Below are 20,431 nucleotides of genomic sequence, written 5' to 3' on the forward strand. Positions count from 1 at the left end.
ATCTGGGCTTGTAACTATTTTATAAACTGTCAAGTAGCATTATTTGAATAAAAATCTTTGTTTAAATCCAAATTTTAGAAAGGAGAAAGACGAGAAAGTGTTTTAGTAGAAAAAAATTATGGTAATCTAATTTAGGGAAAAACTAAATCTTTTCATTCATCAGAATCAATGGTTTTGAATTTAGCAGTAATTTTTATATCTGATATAACTGATGTGTTTTTTATAAAAGTTTATTCATCCCTCTTACTGCATCTATAGTGGTCAGAGTCAGTTTCACAGCAAACAACCAAAAGAAACATGAAGTTTAAAATGTCTGATTCTTATTATCTTTGCAGTTAGCCAAAATGAGATATCATAAAGATATCATAATATAGGACAGAGAGAAATGCTTGTTAGTTAAGAAATGTATTAGTTGTATCACATTTAATATCCTCCAGGTGAAGAACTTATTAAAAGTGAAAAAAATAGCACAAGCAACCAAGACAAAAATGTGTACGGACAACACAAAACTGAAGACTTGCTACCTCCAGTTTCTCTGTATTTTCAATCAGAAGTACTACATTTAATACTTACTGTCATTAATGCTATATCGCGAGAGACAGTGTAAGAATTGATAAAATATCATAAATTCATGATACATATATTAAATATCTAAATACATAATTTCCACATGTAGTATTTCAAAATAGCCAAATGAATGTTAGACATGTTAATGAGAAACTAAAATGCTGTAAGTCTGTAGTAAAAATAAAGTCCATAATCACTATGTAAGGAAAGGAGGAGGAGAAGTAGGAAATGGTATTATAGAAAGAAATGCAGTTCTGATCAATGGCAAGCGTATTTTTACCCCACTCAGTATCATGCATAGTTTTGGTGCTGTGTTAGAACACAGGGACTCTGTATAAAGTTGGTTACAGTCAACAAACAAGACTAAGATTTAAACACGTCGTTAATTCAGTTAACTTCTTACAGTATGAAAGAAAAGTTACAACATGCAACCTCTTTTTCAATTTATTGATGGTATATTGTACTAAATCATTTTTAAAGATATACATAAATCAAGCATAAAAAAATTCACATTTTTCAAATCCTGAGCATTTACCTGGGATTTTTCCTCTAATACAAATTTCTATTTTAATATTGTTTCAGATCACACTATATAATTTGGTATTTTTCTGAAAGCTACAAGTAAATTTTAAAGGAATTTATTATTTCTAAAAAACGGAATGTAACACATAATTTTCTCAGATTTAACTTCTTGAACCAAAGATATTTCTCATCTTTTAAATTTTAAAGCTTTAAGTCTGAGTGCTTAAGTGATACCAGAGATGTACAGAGAGTAAATTTATTTGCTGAGTTAACATTCCACATTCATTTCAAATATTATCAAAAGACTTATAAAAATTTTGTCTAGTATTAAAAAAACCCCAAACATAAAAATTGCTATAAATGGTATTTAACGTAACATGTATTCAGTTTGTTCTCCAGGCTTACTGCTAGAATATTCCACTGCAGTGAGTTCAGGATTATTAAGAATTACATCCACCAATATGGGATGAAGCCTGCACCATTTTTCTCATCTATTGACAGCCCAAGTATTTAGATGCAAGCAGAAGGACTTAAAGTGAAGGAAAAATAAATACACTTCTAAAATATATGATGAAAGAATTGATATATTTCTTTCCTTTTTTTTTGAGACAGGGTCTCACTCTGTCACCCAGGCTGGAGAGCAGTGGCATGATCATGGCTCACTACAGCCTGGACCTCCTGGGCTTAAGCAATCCTTCCACTTTAGCCACTGGAGCAGCTGGGACTACAGGTGCAAGCCATCATGCCTGGCTAATTTTTTACATATTTTTTTTTAGAGATTGGGTCTCGCTATGTTGCCCAGGCTGGTACTGAACTCCTGGACTCAAGTGATCCTCCCGCCCTGGACTCCAAAAGTGCTGGGTTACAGGAGTAAGCCACCTTGCCTAGCCTCGATATATTATTTTCTTTCTTTTTTTTTTTTTTTTTGAGACAGGATCTCCTTCTGTTGCCCAGGCTGGAGTGCAGAGGTGCAATCACGGCTCACTGCAGCTTTGACCTCCGGGGCTCAAGCAATTATCTTGCCTCAGTCTCCCAAGTAGCTGAGACTATAGGCGTGTGCCACCAAGCCTGGCTAATGGATATATTTCTTGATCATCTACAAACTTCTCCTCATGACTAGCACTTTATTTCCGCCAAATAAAATTTCATATTGATTCCTACATTTAAAACATGGATTCTCTTAAGAAATTATAGCAGGAATAATGTGGGGAAAGAACCAAAAAGTTTCCAAAAATTCACTTGCAACAACTTGTAAACTTAAGATTATGACTTAGCATTTCTGAAATGCCTATTTTCTTAGCAGGGTCATTATTAAATTATCTGCCATGATTAACACTAGTAACACAAATTTCTTTTTCTTTTTTGAGACAGAGTCTCGCTCTGTCGCCCAGTCTGGAGCACAGAGGTCCGACCTGGGCTCAATGCAATCTCCGTCTACCGGGTTCAAGGGATTTTTCTGCCTCAGCCTCCCGAGTAGCTGCGATTACAGATGCCCGCCACCATGCCTGGCTAATTTTTGTATTTTTGGTAGAGACAGGGTTTCACCATGTTGGCCAGGCTGGTCTCTTAACTCCTAACCTCAGGTGATCTGCCTGACTTGGCCTCCCAAAGTGCTGGGATTACAGGCGTGAGCCACCATGCCCGGCTTAGTAACACAAATTTCTAATTGGAAATCGAACGAAGGTCAAATGCGTTTCATTTATAAAAATAAGCTTGACCAAAAGTATGTTGCTAATAATATATCAAATGATAGTTTTGATAATTTGGAAGGGTCTGTGAAATGGGTGCTTTAATTTAACAAATGCTTACTTAAGTATCTACCATTGTAAAGCACCATGGCAAGAACTGATCATGATTAATTCTGATAGCAAAATCCTTTTCATTTTAACAATGTAGCTCAAACAGGAATTACGAAAATGTAGAGGTTTCAAATACTCACCCCTTTATCTCTTGTTTTAGAATTGAATTTCACTGTTTTTAATCGGGCTCGTTCTTTCTTCTCAACTCTGTCAAAGTACAGAATGTTATTTTTTAAGTTAAACCAAACATATCTAGGGGTCTTACTAGAAATAACCAGAATTGTTATTTTTATAATGGGCATTTTTATACTCTAAAACCTTTAGGAGCCATCTAGGTTTGCATCCCCAAATTAGAATTGCTGAAAAATGAAATAAAGGGCTCATTTTATTATGAAACAAAACCTGATGCTATGAAGTTATCAATACACAGTACATATGTGTATATTTTTATATGTATATTCAGTTACATAATTATATGAAAGTATGAGGCACCATTTCTGAGTTTAAAAGTTTTCCAAGTTTTGTTTAAGTATTAGCTTAGCATGAAGCACATATGCTAAAAATTAAGCTAGAGAAAGCAAATGTGGCAAAATGTTAAAAATTGGTGAAAGTGGGAGAAGGATATGTTGATGTTCACCGTATACTGCCGTTTTTGTACTTTTCTATAGCTCTGAAACTTTTAACAAAAAGGTGGAATATTCAAAAATTAAGCCTAATTCTAATGATATATATGTGTGTGTGTGTGTGTAAATATATAAATAACCAGTTACAGTTATTAAAGTAAGAGTTTTAAAGTATTTTTGGAAGGATACATAAGAACTGTTAATCTTTACCCCCATGGAGGTAAAATGGGTGTTGTGAGAGGGAGTCTGTAAAGCCTTCACATCTTTTAAATTCTGAACTTTACTTACTCAAAATAGGCAAGCAAATAAAACTACAATGAAACAAATTTTTATGTAGATTGTAACACTAATGTAAATCTTGCAAAATTTCATGTAAATTAAGCTTTCATAAATTCTCCAATTTCGACATAGCAATTATGTTAGCATATAACAGAAAAGCCTACCAAAACAAGCCTATGAATAAATTTATTTTATTTTTTCCTTATTATCTATTTAGTTTTACTATGGGTACAGTAGGACCTTAGCATTCATGAATTAAAATTTTAAATTTAAGTCTTGGCGCAGTGGCTCACGTCTGTAATCCCAGCACTTTGGGAGGCCGAGGCGGGTGGATCACAAGGTCAGGAGTTCAAGACCAGCCTGGCCAACATGGTGAAACCCTGTCTCTACTAAAAATACAAAAATTAGCCGGGCGCAGTGGCGGGTGCCTGTAATCCCAGCTACTTGGGAGGCTGAGGCAGGAGAATTGCTTGAATCCAGGAAGTGGAGGTTGCAGCGAGCCAACATCATACCATTGCACTCCAGCCTGGGCGAAAGAGCAAGACTCCATCCCCCACCCCAAACAACAAAAAATTAAAACTCATGATTTTTACTATTCAAGAATAATTCTGAGGCTCCATGACCTGAATAATTTATAATCTTGCCTAGGTGCTTATCAACAGCACCACAAACAGCATTTAGTGGGTGAGCATTTACAACTCAACTTTGTTTTCTAATCATTATTTTGTTTAGTACATAGTTCAGCAACTTAAATTGTCTATATTTGTAAATATTATTCCTGAAAGCCAAGAATTGTAGGAATTACAATTCCCATGTTATTTTAGAAGAGGTCTAAGAAAGAGAGTTCTATTTAAGAAAAGGTAAGTTTTGAATACATTAAAGAATGAAATGGCATTAATTAGTTGTGGTTTCTTACTGTATTTTACGGGAGTAAGATTATATTCTGCAATGCTACTCATGAATTTGGAAATTGGCAGAGGTCTCAAGATATCTTTCTTACATTATTGCTTGCTTTAAAACACAATCTTATAGAATTTTTGTACAAAATGAAAAAAAAAAAATCTCTCCAGTGAAGCCAACAGTGTTTATTATTGGGTGTAGGCACAGAAAGCCTTTGCAAGGTATGAGACTCCAAGAGCCAAGACAATTTTTAGGAGCTCTGACCTTGATATTTAAGATGTAAGGTTTCTACTGACTCAACAAGGCATAGAGGAAGCATTTCCGAATTTAAAGCAGACTATGTTCTATTTCTGGAAAAAAGTTATGCTGATTGCTGCATTGCTAAAAGAGGATTTGTCATCAACTGGAAGATCTAGCCAAATAGTTGGATCATGCTAAATATATGGATACAGCCAACAGCAGTTATAAGCCCAAAAATCATAATTATAAATATTGATTATAATAATATTACTTTTCAACTTCTACAAACAGGTAAATAAATAAAGGTCTGGAAACAGTTAGAAAATAGGTATAAATCCAACTAATAAGAAAAAGATAAGTTTATTACAGCATAATCAACTTAAAATGAATTAACTAGTTATAATAAACATTTCTGTATTATCTCATTAACTATTTTTGCTGGCTATCTTACTACTACTACTTTAAAAAGCTCTTAAAGAAGAACTTCTAGACAATGATTTGGATGAAGCAGATCTCATAAATAAGCTATCTTGGGGGAATTCTGAAATGACATTTTAACACCCTCTCCACAAAAGTAGAGACATTCAACAGCACTTCATAGGCCTTAGAAAGGGTCCTCTAAGCTGGGACCATCCTTTGCAAAGAGGGCCTGTCCTTAACTACTTTTGCTATGTGGTAAGTATGCACCCATGAATCACTAAAATGAATCATTAGGGCTGGGTGCAGCGGCTCACAGCTGTCATCCCAGAGCTGTGGGAGGCTGGGGTGAGAAAACTGCTTGAGGCCAAGAGTTTAAGACTTGCCTGGGCAACATAGCTAGAACCCATCTCCACAAAAAAACAAAAACAAAAAACTTAGCTGGGTGCAGTGACACGCGCCTGGAGTCCCAGCTACTAGCTGAGGTCGGGGGATAGCTTGAGCCCAGGAGTCTGAGGTTCAGTGAGCTATGATCATGTCACTGCACTCCAGCCTGGGTGACAGAGCAAGACCCTGTCTCTTAAAAAAATCAATCAATCTACCTACCTACCTATCGACCTATATATAATCATTAAAAGCAAAGAGAAAGGACCAGTGAACTGCAGCAATATGTGTAATTTAAGCGAGGAAAAAGAGGAGTGAAGCGCGTTACCAGATATTCCCAAAAATGCTGGCACGAAGGAAGAAATTCATGCCACCAAAACACAAAATTTAAGTCCTCTTATTTATCTACATCAACCACAGACACTTTCAGTTTTCTCTTCACTGGTATAGCTAAATGGCACGCTGACTTAATATATACTTATTTTGTTTTCAGCAACTAGTAGCTTTAGATAAATTTCTGCTTGGAGGCATCACTTTTTTTTTTTTTTTTTTTTTGAGTCAAGAGTCTTGCTCTGTTGCCCAGGCTGGAGTGCAATGGCACAATTTCGGCTCACTGCAACCTCCACCTCCTGGGTTCAAGCAATTATCCTGCCTCAGTAATCCCAAGTAGCTGGGATTACAGGCGCCCGCCACCACACTCAGCTAATTTTTGTATTTTTAGTAGAGATGGGGTTTCACCATACTGGCCAGGCTGGTCTCAAACTCCTGACCTCGTGATCCACCCACCTTGGCCTCCTAAAGTGCTGGGATTACAGGTGTGAGCCACTGCACCTGGCCCATATTTTCTAGTTATGTCATTGGTTACAATTCCATTTGAATGAAATTACATGGCTGTGAAACACAATATAAAAAACAGCATAAAATCATTTTAGTAAAATAAATTTATTTTTTCAGTTCTGGTGATTATTTTTAATTGTGTGTGTGTATATATATACATATTTAGACAGAGTCTTCCTCTGTCTCCCAGGCTGGAGTGCAGTGGTGCAATCTCAGGTCACTGCAACTTCGGCCTCCTGAGTTCAAGCAATTCTCCTGCCTAAGCCTCCCGAGCAGCTGGGACTACAGGCGTGCGCCTCCATGCCCAGATAATTTTTGTATTTTTAGTAGAGACAGGGTTTCACCACATTGGCCAGGCTCGTCTTGAACTCCTGACCTCAAGTGATCCACCCGCCTCAGCCTCCCAAAAGTGCTGGGATTACAGGCATGAGCCACCGCGCCCAGCCTAATTGTATATATTTAAGTTGTACAACTTAATGATTATATATATACTGTGAAATAATCACTACAGTCAATCTAATTAACATATCCATTACCTCACCTGGTTACCTTTTTTTTGGGTGGTAAGAACACTTAGGACCGACCCTCTTAGCAAATTTCAAGTACAGTACTATTACCTATAGTTGCCATGCTTACATGTTAGAGGTCCAGAACTCACTCATCTTGTATCATGGGAACTTTGTATCTCCTCATTTCCCCATCCTCCTAACCCCTGGTAACCACCATTCTTCTCTGTATGACTTCGACTACTTTAGATTTCACATAAAAATGTGATCATACGATTTTTGTCTTTCTGTGTCTGGCTTTTTTCAATTAGAATAATGCATTCCAGGTCCATCCATGTTGTCACAAATTAAAAGAAATTTAAAAGAACATCAGTTATTTATGTTGCCTCACATTCAAGTGGTAAGAAACAGACATACCTGCGTTTACTGGGAATCACTCCGACCTCATCGCTCTCACCATCTGGTGTAACCTGCCTGGCTTGCCACCATTCATCATCAGAAGCATTAATAACATGCAGGATATCTCCAAATTTGAAGTTCAATCCCTGACTGGGAAGGCCACTGTCTTTAGTCTTGTCATAATCAAAAAGCGCTCTAGAGTCAGAAGAAAAAAAGTCATAATCACTTGTTATAATGATATTAATCAACATATCATAGGGTTCTGAAAGTATACAAAGTATGTGTAAATATACATAGGGTTCTGAAAGTATATGTAATTTGGGTAATTAAATATATCATAGTAGGCCAAATAATGCCCAGTTCAATTCTGCACTACATACAAGATGAGACAAAAAAGAAACAGCAAAATCAACTTGTTATGAAAATACTGTATTATCTGTTTCTTTCAATATCACAAGACAAATTTTAAAAACGCTCTTGGATTGTAATCCAATGGCAAGTTATATTGAATTCTAAAATAAAGACAAATCCAGAGAGTTTGAAATTAATAAACAAAAAGTATTAAGATACATTCTTCTCTTTACTTTGATTAGATACACATAGGAAAACAAATTCCTTGATAAATTTGATTTATTAGTTGTGGACTGTAAGACTAGATCAACATAGTGACTATTATGTCAGTTAATTATTCCTTCCATTTGTTCACAATACTAGAGTTGATAGGGTTTTCAGAGTCAATAACAATGATGAACACTAATTACAGATGACTTTATCAGCTGCCAAATATTTTGGAAAAAGTAATAATTTAATACGGTAATTGCAAAGTGTTAAGAATATTTTAAAATTTGATAAAAAGAAAATACTGTGTCCTATCACTTGATTAATTAATGTACAATATTTAAATAAATCAAATTCTTAAGTCCAAATAAGCTCTCTCAAGAGTGTAAGAAAGGATCACAGCAATTACATTTATAATATAATTTATTCATTCTTTTGTTCTAATTTGGCAACTGGAAATTAGGATGAAAATCATAATCTTTTTCACACTACCCAACATTTAAGAACCTAGCTCTTCAAGTAAAAACTCAAGAGGGGTGGAATTACTTGATGGCTAAATAAATAAACTAGTAGTTAACGGTTTTTCAAATGAGTTCTTTCAAGTCTTTTCATGGGGCTAAAGGTGTTAGGGAAGCAGGGGGAATCGTTAAGTAGGAAGGCTCACTTAAACATACATTCAAACATAGAGAAGATGAGGGCACAAATAAGCATAATAGAAAATAGAAAATAAAGTGCCTTAAGAGGTAGTACAAATGTCAAGACATTCAGAAAAGGAAAATACTAACTTCTTACATTATTATAAAAATTCATCTTTTGAATCACAAAATATAACTGTATTATTGAACAACAAAGGAAATCACCCACAATCTCTACTTATGTTATCATTTTAACATTCTCTTTTAATATATTTGATTCATAAAAAAGAAGCCCATGGAATACATGTGAGTTATTAATCATAAGAGTGCAATGAACATCTGTTCACCTACTATCCAACCTAAGACTACACACAAAACCTTTATCAGTAATTCACATTCACCTGTGTATATTCCCTCTGATCCTGATTCCCTTGGATCAAGAGTTAACCACTATTAGAATGTAACTATCATTCTTAATGTTTGTTATTTCTTTGACTCATTCTTTTTTGGTTGGTTTGGTTTTATCATATAATATGCGAGTGACTAAAAGATATAATGTATGTTTTTGCTTGTTTCAGAGCTCTATAAAGAGGTAGTTTTTTGTAGCCTTTTTTTTTTCGGCTTTTGAAATTAGAAATACATTAACTAAAAAAACCCCACAAGACTCAGGTGTGCTGGTGTGTGCCTGTAGTCCCAGCTACTTGGGACGTTAAGGTGTGAGGATCCCTTGAGGCCAGGAGTCCAAGACAAGCTTAGCCAACAGGGCAAGACCCCATCTCAAAAAGAACCACGAGGCTTCTGATTATAGCAGACTGCGTCTATTTCTTCTCCATCCTGACTCATTAAAATGACAATAAGAAAAATACAGAAGAGAGAAGACAACAGGGGAAGAGAGATTTTAACACATTTTTGGATGATGTTAATTAAATTTAGCAGAAAGAAAGAAGCTATAAATGGAGTGGCAGCAGACAGGGTTATAGAAACAAATTTTATTCCATAAGAATCCTGGAGATGGTCATAAATTAGAAGTGTACAGTAGTACCAAGGTAGGCAGGGATAAGTTACTGTACTAAAAACAGAAGGTAGAAACACTGTATGTAGCACTTAGACCACCCCCACCAAAGTTCCTTTTCCCATTCCCCAAACCCACAGAAAACCAGTGGTTTAGTCTCCAGAGAAATTGAATTTGAGGAGCTGTATACTCTGAAACTTGGTGGAGAAGGGGAAGGTGGCTGGACTGAAATGGATGAAAATGAAATTCTAGCAACTTGGTTTATACTATTGGCAGGAGACAGGGATTCTTCTCTAGGGATATTTAATTATACCCAAGAACAGAATGACGTGGGACAGGAGAGAAAATGTAAGAGCCAATTTATCCCCCCCTTTACCCCACTGTCTTCTAGTTAAATCCATTATCTTCATTTCTCTATTCATAAGAATGGAAAACAATGAAAGGAACACTGGATATTTAAAGAATGCCTTATATAAAACACTAAAGAAAAAACCCTCAAGAAAACAGGATAGCTAGAAAAAAGGAATACAGAGAAAGCAAAGAGCAAAAAGCAGAAGAAAATCTCAGAGACACACCAGATTATGTCCACGAAAGAAATGGAAGATGAGGGAGCTCCTGGAAAATAAAACAGGATATATCATTCCCTCCCCCCACATTCCAAATTCTCTACTGGGGAGAAGGCAAAATAAAGTCATTTCAGACATGCTAAGACTCAAAAGGTACCTCCCACACACCTTTTCGCAGGAATTTACTGGAGGATGTGCTCTAGGAAGATTAACTGAGAAAGAAGAAAATGTGGCATCTAGGAAACATGTGACATAGTAGACAGCCAAAGGAAATAGAATAATGGCAAAGGGAAGTCCCAGCTGAGAGCTACACAGCAAGTTTACAGAGGAACTAGTCTAGACTGGAGCATAAAGATGGAAAAAACCTGAACTATCAGACCGTATGTGTGACCATATGTTTTCATCATGTGAAAAACTCTACAGTGGTTACTGGAAGATACAGAAAGATATTTAGTAGTTAAGTATATGAACAATTAATCAAATAAAATGCAAGACAATTATTAAGTTCAGGAAAAATGAAGGGTTGCAGAAGAAAGGAGGCAGCTCATAGGGTACCACTCGACTAAGTCATGACTCATGACAGCTATTACATAGTCACATGACTCTAAATGCTATTAGTTTTATTAACAGAGATAGGCTATGTTTGGGTGATGGTGATGAGACTGAATGAGTGGTTTGGTACTACAGAGAAAAGTTCTCATCTACCATGGTTGTAAGGCTAATGCACAAAACTGGTAAAGTAGAAGATAGCAGTATATGCATGTTATTTAGAAATATAGAGGTGAAGGCTTCATATTTAGAAATAAGGAGGTGAAGAAAGTTTGCTAGGAAAATGGAGGATGCTTGTTTCTGGAGAATGAAACTAGGGGCTGGTGCAGGTGACAGTTATTTTTCATTATAAGTCTTTAGATAATATATGATTTAAAAAAATAGAAGCTGGGCACAGTGGCTCATGCCTGTAATGCCAGCACTTGGGAGGCCAAGGTGGGTGAGGCCCGTGAAGTCAGGAGTTCGAGACCAGCCTGGCAAACATGGTGAAACCCCATCTCTACTAAAAACACAAAAATTAGCCAGGCATGGTGGCATGTGCCTACAGTCCCAGCTACCTGGGGGACTGAGGTGGACGGATCGCTTGAACCCAGGAGGTTGAGGCTACAGTGAGCTGAGATTGCGCCACTGCACTTCAGCCTGGGTGACAAAGTGAGACCCTGTCTTAAAAAAAAAAAAAGAAAGAAAATAGAGCATTACTTCTCTAAAAATAACAAGTGAAGATTCACTAAATGTACCGAAAATAAATACAACCTATTATGTTTTGATTTTCATGCCTTTGTAAATATTTAATCAAGTACAAATAAAAGGCAACACCTATTAATTACACTAAAATTAGGAAATGTAGATAAGCAAAAAAAAGAAAATGTAAAAAAGAGAGTAGAAAAATCCATGTTCTTCCTTCTTCGATGTATTTGTATATATAAAATACTTTTAATGACTTTGGAACACAAGAGTTTAATGAGTACTGCTAGAATTGGCGAAGGGAAAAAAAAATCTGATGCATTTAAGATTCCCACATCATTGGTAGGGTTATAAGTACCAAAGAACTTACAGCAAAAGACAAAAGGAACAGAAAGAAGAAAGTGAGAAAAGTTTCCTTTCATGATGTATCAGAGTAAGATTATGTGAAGACAGTAAGTCATATCATATGTAAACAAGTATAGAGTACCTGTTTGTGTGTATAGATATACATGTGTCTAGGATACATGTTTATATATGTAACACCTCTCTCATCAGAAGGATAAATGAAATGTATTAGGAACAGGTCCCCCAACAGAATCAGGAGGACTGAGATGATAATTTATAAAGAATGGTTCAGATTACTTACAGTGCTAATGTTATAGTAACAGTATAATAAAGTTATCAGTTAAAGTTCTACTAAAAGTATACAGAATACAAATACATTCGGATTTCTGTTTTAAATCTTATAAGCCAACAAAATGAAAAAAAAAAGAAACACCCCAGTTTATATACTAATATCACCTATTTATTAGACCTATGTTGCCACTTAACCTTTATATATTATAGGAAAATAACATATTTGCCTTCTCCCAAGTGCTTAAAAAATACATGTAGAAATTTTCCAAATATGCATTATTTACTGAGGCTATTCACATTTTAAATTATTATTTACATATGCCTCCTTTGCTACTATGGAAATTGCCAGGTAATTAAATGTTACTTGAATGGAAAATATATTAGAAAAGGAGAGAGGTTAAATCTAAGTGTTAAATATGATATTATCAAGCCTGTAGTCACTACTAACACATCAATCTGAAAACAATTTCTGGTCCACAGAAATTTCTTCCTTTATCATATCATTATCGTTCAAGGATTACATAACTTTCATTAATAAAGTTATTAATACAATATTCCAATTCTTGAAAGACACACTGTCAGAGAGAATCAATAATAAAAAACAACACTGATTGGCAATATATTTTCTTATGGTAAAACTAAGTAAGTTATAGTGAAAAATACAAAATAATTTACAGCATAACTAATTAAGATTTGCCATAATTAGAAGTAAAAAAAATTTACCTGACATAGAGGGATCGCTTCTGGCTAGTTCGAAGAGAACCTGACCCTGAACTAATACTACTATTCATCATCTGCTCCCGTAAATCATGTATTTTAGCTTCAAAACGACTGTATTCTGATGGAAGAAAAAGAGAAATAAATTGATATATTTTCAAAAAATAAGTTATTTGAAGATAACGTGTTAAATATGTAAACTGTCCTATAATTGATTAAATGTAGTTAGAACCTTAAAACAGTAATATGCGAAAGATTTTGCCCAACACAGAAATTTCAAAAAAAAATTACTAATAACCTAAATGTACTATAAATTAGAATTGGCTGAGTCAGAATTTTTCTACATGCTCTTTTAAAGTTTATACCACATTTAATCAATGAAATGACAATTTCCATGCATCAGACAGCAGTAATATTATATTACTGTTGAATTTAAGTGTAAATTTTAAAAATCAGGATTTATTCTAATTTTTATATTAAGGAAGAAACCTATAATAATAATTAATACACTAGATGCTTTGATTATTGACTTTTTCCCCTTGAGACAATCAGTTCATTTTACATACTTCAATATGGAACTTGTGCAGGGTCAACATTAAAGGGAAAAATATGTCTTAAACAAGTGATAAACAAAATTTATTTTAACTGATTTTATAATTTATAAATTATCAAAATTCAAGACACAAAAGCAATCTGAAATAATATTCGTGAATATTTTTATTTAAAATATTTTTTATACAAAAATATGATTTTGAAAATGGACTATTTAAAGCTACATATTAAAAACTACTAAATCTATTAATAACAAAAGTTTAAGCACCTTTTAAAAAATATTGCAGCTACATGGTTATAAACACGTATCTTTTTTTCCCCTCTATTTATAACAAACAAATTGCAGACAACGAGGTCATTTCAAATCTGAGTTTCTTATAAAGCCTGTCTTATAGTAACAACTTCTCTGGGATTTTGTATAGGTTAAGATGACAGAGTAAGAGTAAGCATGATTATTGTTGACTTACTCTTTCTTTCACCATAATCATCGACTTCGTTTTATGGATAATAAGCTCAACTGAAGCAACAATTCATCAAAAAGCTTAGAAACATTTAAAATTCCACATTAATAATAAAATATTTTACTATCCTTTCAAAATTATAACAAAACACTTAAAATAAAAACATAAATAGCCTTAATAGTAGAATGTATCCATCATAATTAAATAAATATCAATCCATGGCAAGTTGTCTTTGGTACGTGTAGAAACAGCTAAACTATAGACTGATGAATGGAGATAATAAAAATATATCATGAGTTTATGCTGGTTTTTCTAATGAAAAATTAGGACCATTGGGTTTTTACTTAATCTCTTCTATTTTAGCGTTGTATCTGCTTTCTTGGATATGAGTAATTCTGGTTCTCAAGATAGTGGAGATAGCAGAATAAAAGTACCGGCATCATGACTTAACTTGTTTTATCCAATATTACATTTACAACAGTGAAATTACACCACCAACACTACTACCATGATATGATTACCGTAAACAGTTAACTATTTCCTGTAGCTTTTAATCTTTAGGCTACAGCTAGAGATGTATGGGTGAATTATTGTTTTCTTTTTTTATTTTTAGAGACAGGGTCCTGCTCTGTTGCCCAGGCTGGACTGCAGTGGCACAATCATAGTTCACTGCAGGCTTGAGCTCCTGGGCTCAAGCAATCCTGCCTCAGCCTTCCGAGTAGCTGAGACCATAATGTGCACCAACATGCTTGGCTAATTTTTTAAAAATTATTTTTGGCAGAGATGGCATCTTGCTGTGTTGTCCAGGCTGTTCTTGAACTCCTGGCCTCAAGCAATCCTCTCGCTGTGGCCTCTCACAGCTCTGGGATCACAAGTGTGAGCCACTGTACCTGGCCAATTACCATTTTAAAATCACTTGGAATAGTTCCTCCCTGAGCATTACTGTTGCCAAGCGGATACACATTTAGATTCATTTGTACTTTATTTTCAACTTCCATCTGCCTTTAAAATTTTTCATTGATTTTATAAGTAGGTAAAATAACTCCACAGTCAAATCCATAAAACACAGGTATTTAAAAGTCCAGCTTCTATCCCTTTTTCTCATCCTGTTCTGTCCTGATCCTTATATGTAAACAATCTAAAGATACCCACAAACACGCAAATACATTTACATTTATTCCATATTTTTATATCTGTATATATGTGTGTATATATACACACAAACATCACAAACATAATACATTTCTCTTTTTTTTTTTTTTCAGACGGAGTTTCGCTCTGTTGCCAGGCTGGAGTGCAGTGGCGTGATCTTGGCTCACTGCAACCTCCGCCTTCCGGGTTCAAGTGATTCTCCTGCCTCAGCCTCCCAAGGAGCTGGGACTATAGACATGCACTACCACGCCCAGCTAATTTTTGCATTTTTAATAGAGACGGGGTTTCACCATGTTGGCCAGGATGGTATCGATCTCTTGACCTCGTGATTTGCCTGCCTCGGCCTCCCAAAGTGCTGGGATTACCCACTGTGCCCAGCCAACATTTCTCTTCTTTCTTAAACAGTAGAATACACATTTCCCTGCTTTGCTTTTTTCACTTAATAGTAAGTATATCCAGAAGATCACTGCACAATATAGAAAGATGTCATTCACGCTTTTTTTTTTTTTAACAGCGATATGCAGTCCTTTGTTTTTAACCTTTACTTCTTTGTTGTAGGTATGACTCTTATATACTGCACAGGGTTAAATTCTGCTTTATTAGCAAGCCTGAAAATTGTCTGCTGTTATGAATTAACTTTTGATATAACTGAAATTGTTCTCAGTTCTATTCTTACCATCCTGTCTTATTTATTCAAGCTTTTAACATAAATAAACCAGTGGCAGATTATATTTTCCAAAGATGCCCGCATCCCACATGCTCTTGTACACTGTGACCTTGCAATTTCGCCATCGAGAGGTGGAATCTAATTCCCCTCTCCTGGAATCTGGGCTAGTGCTTTGGGTCATTTGTATACCAAAAAATGTGAAAGTAATCCCATATGACTTTCAAGGTCAGATGAGAAGAGGCCATGAAGCTTTTGCCTGGTTCTTCTGCAATGCTTGTTCAGTGGAAGCCAGATACCACGTAACAAGACCGTTCTAAAACCACCATACTGCAGAGGTCACATGATGGTGCTCTGAGCCCAAACTTCCAGCCAGTACCACCAACACGTAAGACAAAGAGAACAAAGCCAAACTGGGCCCTCCAAAGCAGCTCATTTGCCACCTAAGTCCCACTAAGTGACCTCAGTTGATGCCAAAAGGAAAACAAGAACCATCTGGCCAGAATCCTGCCTGAATTGCTAATCTACAAAACCTATTAAAAGGCTGTTTTAACCTATTAAGCTTGGGGTAGTATCTCATGAAGCAACAGTAACCGGAGCACAGTCTCACTATATGGTTTGTTCTTTTAAGTGTGTGTAACAATTCAGACACGGTTGTCGTTTTGTTCTAATGGCAAACTTTTGTTTGGCTTTTGTCTTTTGGTCTCCCCCTACAAGCAATCTTCCCAGATCTGACTGGAAATACTATCCTTTTATATCCAGTTAAAAACTTTTAAGCAATTAGGAGGCTTATTCTGTTTTCATATTATCCTCAAATTCTGCCCCCATTTTCTAATAATTGTACCTTATCAAAATCGTCAGAGCATATAGCTTTTTCATATTATATACTCTCTTCCTTATAATCATCTTCATTAATGCTAACACCAGTCCTTATGTCAGTATCCCTCCTCCTATCATTTTGGATGTCTGAAGGTTGTTCTCTCCCCCCAAGTGTTTATACGAACACTGTCACTCTAATTATTTGTTGATACATTTGATTCCAGTTTTTATATGTGAAAGTCTGTTTGATTCAGCTTCTTCCTTTATTGAGTATGTTCACTCCATTGTCTTCTATAAACTGAGAACAACGGAATTTTCTTTTTTTGCTGGGGGAGGGAAGTGGAATTCCAGATATTTTTTTCCTTTAAATCCTAATCATTTTATTATGGCATTTTGATACGTAGTTTGAAATAACTTTTTTAATTTTAGAAAAGATTTCTTGTTTATGCATTTTCTAGCATTGTTTTGGATTTCTTCCTAGGAGACTCCTATTACATGCATGTTGAATATTCTTTGCCTACCTTCTATATCTGTCACTTTCAAATCTTTTGTTTCTTTCTAATTTTTTTTAAAGACTAAAGCAATCACAAACTGTTTTTCCTGAACCATTTGACAGCAATTTGCCTTCTTGATGTCTCATCATCCCTGAATACTTCTGTGTGTATTTCCTACAGATATTTTCCTATATAACTACAAAACCATCAAAAGTAACATTAATACATTACTACCATCTAATGCTCGGATCCCTACGAAGAGTCACCAATAATGTTCTTTATAGCAAAAGGATCCAATTCAAAATCATTTGTTGCATTTAGTTGTCACGTCTTTTTAGATCTTTGAGTCACAGCAGTTTCTCAGTGTTTCCTTGACTTTGTGACCTTAATACTGTTGGAGATTACAAGTCAATTGTTTTGTAGAGTATCTCTCAATTTGGGTTTGCCTGAAGTTTCCACACAATTAGACTGAAGTTATCTAACTTTGGCAGGAATATCACAGATGTTACGTTCTACCCAATACATCTGTATCAGGTGGTACACAACTTTGATTTGTCCCATCACCAATGTAACTTTAATTGCTTGATTAAAGTTGTGTCTGCCAGGTTTCTCTAAAGTTACTTTTCCCTTTTGCAAATAAATTACTGAAACTGTGTACAAGTCTCCATTCTCATCAAACTTTCAATTAATCCATTTATTTATATGAGTAAAAACTCAGTATTTCCTACTTTATTCAGTGGGTTATAATCTCCCATTATTATCACCAACTGAATGCTGAAATTGTTCCTGATTTGGCCAGTGAGAGTCCCTTGAAGTTAGATTCTGGGTCCATCTGACATGTCTCCAACATTCCTTGAGTACTTGCTTGTTTTCTGGCAAAGGATATTACAGAACAATCTAGCATTTTCTTTGCCTGACTCCTGGGGAACCTGCCATTTGTCAAAAAAGCCTTAGTAATTTCAGTGGGGAATAATATTTGCAAGGCAAGATCTGGATGCTAGGTGCTCACTGCTCTTGGGGTGGCACTAGGCTCAGGCCCTCTCAGTGGGCAGAGCCAGGGAAAATAACATACACACAGATACATACACACTGACGTCGATACTTATGTTTACATCTGTATCAATGGAAAACCATCCCTTCAAACCAATTTCTTCAATTCTAATCCAGTATTACAGGATTCATATTTAAGTTTTCTTCCTTTCCATATTCGTAACTCTCTTCTCAACAGTGAAAATTATGAATAACAATAACCTAACATATATATTAATTTGGTCAATCTCAATTTGATCAGCCATCTGCTTCCCCGACTGGGCTCTGAGCATTCCCATATATGCTTTCCTCACCAGCCCTCAGGCTCTGACTCCTGAAACCAAGGCATTACCCTGCGTGGAAGCCAACCTCATGGGTAAGTCCAATGGGCCACCGAAAATCTCCTAAACATCTCCAGACGTGAAGTGTAGATTAAACTATTTTTCTCTGCTCTACCTAATGGCTTTAGGACTAAATTGATCAAGTTGTAGAAAGAGAAGGTCTATTTTTGCTTTAAAAATTTTTCTTCTTTTTCACCTTCTTGGTTTAAGGACGTATGTCTCTTCTAGTCAAATTTAGTTTTTAAAACAATGTCTTTATTTCTACTAATTTTCTGAGTTCTATCAACTTATTGATGTTGTTCTTCCACATATTCTATCATTTTTCTTTAACTTGTTTTGAAATATTAATTTTAGTTTACACTAGCTTCATAAACTATGTCTTTCTGGTACAGCTTGACTGTCTGTGGAGACATTACGCTAATCCTTATTTTCACTTTTCAAATAGGTTTCCATGGGATTCAATAGTGATTTCTTCCTATTGCTCATTTTGATATGAAATTAGTTTTCCCCAACTTTTCCATAGGAGTTACGAGTCAAGATAGGTTTTCTAACTTCACAGCTCTAGAACTCTCTATTTTGTTGTTTCTTTCAAGTGTTTAAAGACATGATCTCAGACACTGTGAGATTTCCTGAAACTTTACTTACCCCCATTAATCTGAACCTTCTATTTCCTTTGGCTCTATTATCCCTATCCTATTCAATTTGGATTTTATTCCCAGCAGTTCTTCCTTAGTGTGGGGCTTTAAATGGAAAGGGAACTACAGCTGGTTAACTGTGTCACAGGGCCCAGACTGCTCGTGGCCCCTTCATATCTTACCGTAGATTCCTTGCACTCAACATGCAGATTGTACAAAAACTCTTATAGTTCACTTGGTGTTCTCAAATTTACCTACTGCATTTTCTTGTGAGGACTGGTTTAACATTGGGCTTCTCCTGTTGCATCCCCTTGCACAGATGCTGATATCAGATGGTCTTGTAGCTGTTAATACCTTGTTTACATCAGCTTATATTTAGGGTTCATAGGATATCTTTCATCTTTTTGTCTAGTTTTATTGTAGATTTTTAACAAATTTTGGTTTGGCTTTCCTAATTTTTTTGAGGGAAAGAAGGAGTTTTGGGCGATTCAGTTTTAAATCTACTATCTTTTTTTGTATTTTCTTTCTTTCTTTTTTTTTTGAGACGGAGTCTCACTCTGTCGTCCAGGCTGGAGTGCAGTGGCGTGATCTCGGCTCACTGCAACCTCCGCCTCCCGGGTTCAAGTGATTCTCCTGCCTCAGCCTCCTGAGTAGCTGGGATTACAGGCACGTCCCACCACGCCCGTCTAATTTTTGTATTTTTAGTAGAGACGGGAGTTTCACCATGTTGACCAGGCTGGTCTTGAACTCCTGACCTTGTGAGTCGCCCACCTTGGCCTCCCAAAGTGCTGGGATTATAGGTGTGAGCCACTGCGCCCAGCCCTCTTTTGGTATTTTCTATTAGTCTCACCGGTTTATGTTTCTATTATTTTACTTCCTAGAAAACAATTAGGAAGTGATGACTTTTCAATATTACCTTTGTTTTTAATTTTACTATTTTAAATATAATTTATTTGTATTTCTGTATAATTTTATTTTTAATAAAGGCTATGTTTTAGTTTGAAAAATTTCTGAAAATTTAACTGGCTCTCCCAAGCCAGTACGCTGTTGCTCTTGAAACAAGAGAGACTTCTGTGCTTCCTTAGCCCTGAGTTCCTAGTTTCCCTTCAATGTTTTGTTTGCTAATTCCTTACTACCTTAAAAGTTCTGCAATGCTTTTTAAATAAGATGCGTATTACATTTCATGTAGCATTATTAGTTTTCAGCAATTTTGCTGATCTGATTAATAGAAGTCCTAGTGAATTAAAATAGTCTACATTTTAGAAATTTAAAAGCTTTCTGTAAAAAGAACACATTACTTTTTAGTGATGCAGAAAAATATTCTTTCTTAATGAGTAACTAAGTTACTACAAAGCAGTTAACATACTCTCAGATATTAAAAATTTAAGATACTGAAGAGCTAAGTCAATTCCTGATAATTTCTTAAATTTGTGATCTATATTTTCATTGTATTC

General features: G+C 35.4%; 1 protein-coding gene across 23 annotated transcripts in view; it reads right to left on the reverse strand.

Moving 5' to 3' along the window:
• The window catches only part of DLG1 (discs large MAGUK scaffold protein 1), a 271,038-nt gene that overhangs the window by 41,302 nt on the left and 209,305 nt on the right, over positions 1 to 20,431 (reverse strand). For all 23 annotated transcript variants that reach the window (XM_063661361.1, XM_063661354.1, XM_063661352.1 and 20 more), the window contains 3 exons: positions 12,837 to 12,951; positions 7,492 to 7,668; positions 3,029 to 3,095 (listed from right to left, as the gene is read on the reverse strand). In XM_063661361.1, the coding sequence (XP_063517431.1) occupies positions 3,029 to 3,095; positions 7,492 to 7,668; positions 12,837 to 12,951 (359 nt within the window). The remainder of the gene's footprint in view (positions 1 to 3,028; positions 3,096 to 7,491; positions 7,669 to 12,836; positions 12,952 to 20,431) is intronic.

Source organism: Pongo pygmaeus, chromosome 2 (genome assembly GCF_028885625.2).
Source record: "Pongo pygmaeus isolate AG05252 chromosome 2, NHGRI_mPonPyg2-v2.0_pri, whole genome shotgun sequence".
Classification (NCBI taxonomy): domain Eukaryota; kingdom Metazoa; phylum Chordata; class Mammalia; order Primates; family Hominidae; genus Pongo; species Pongo pygmaeus.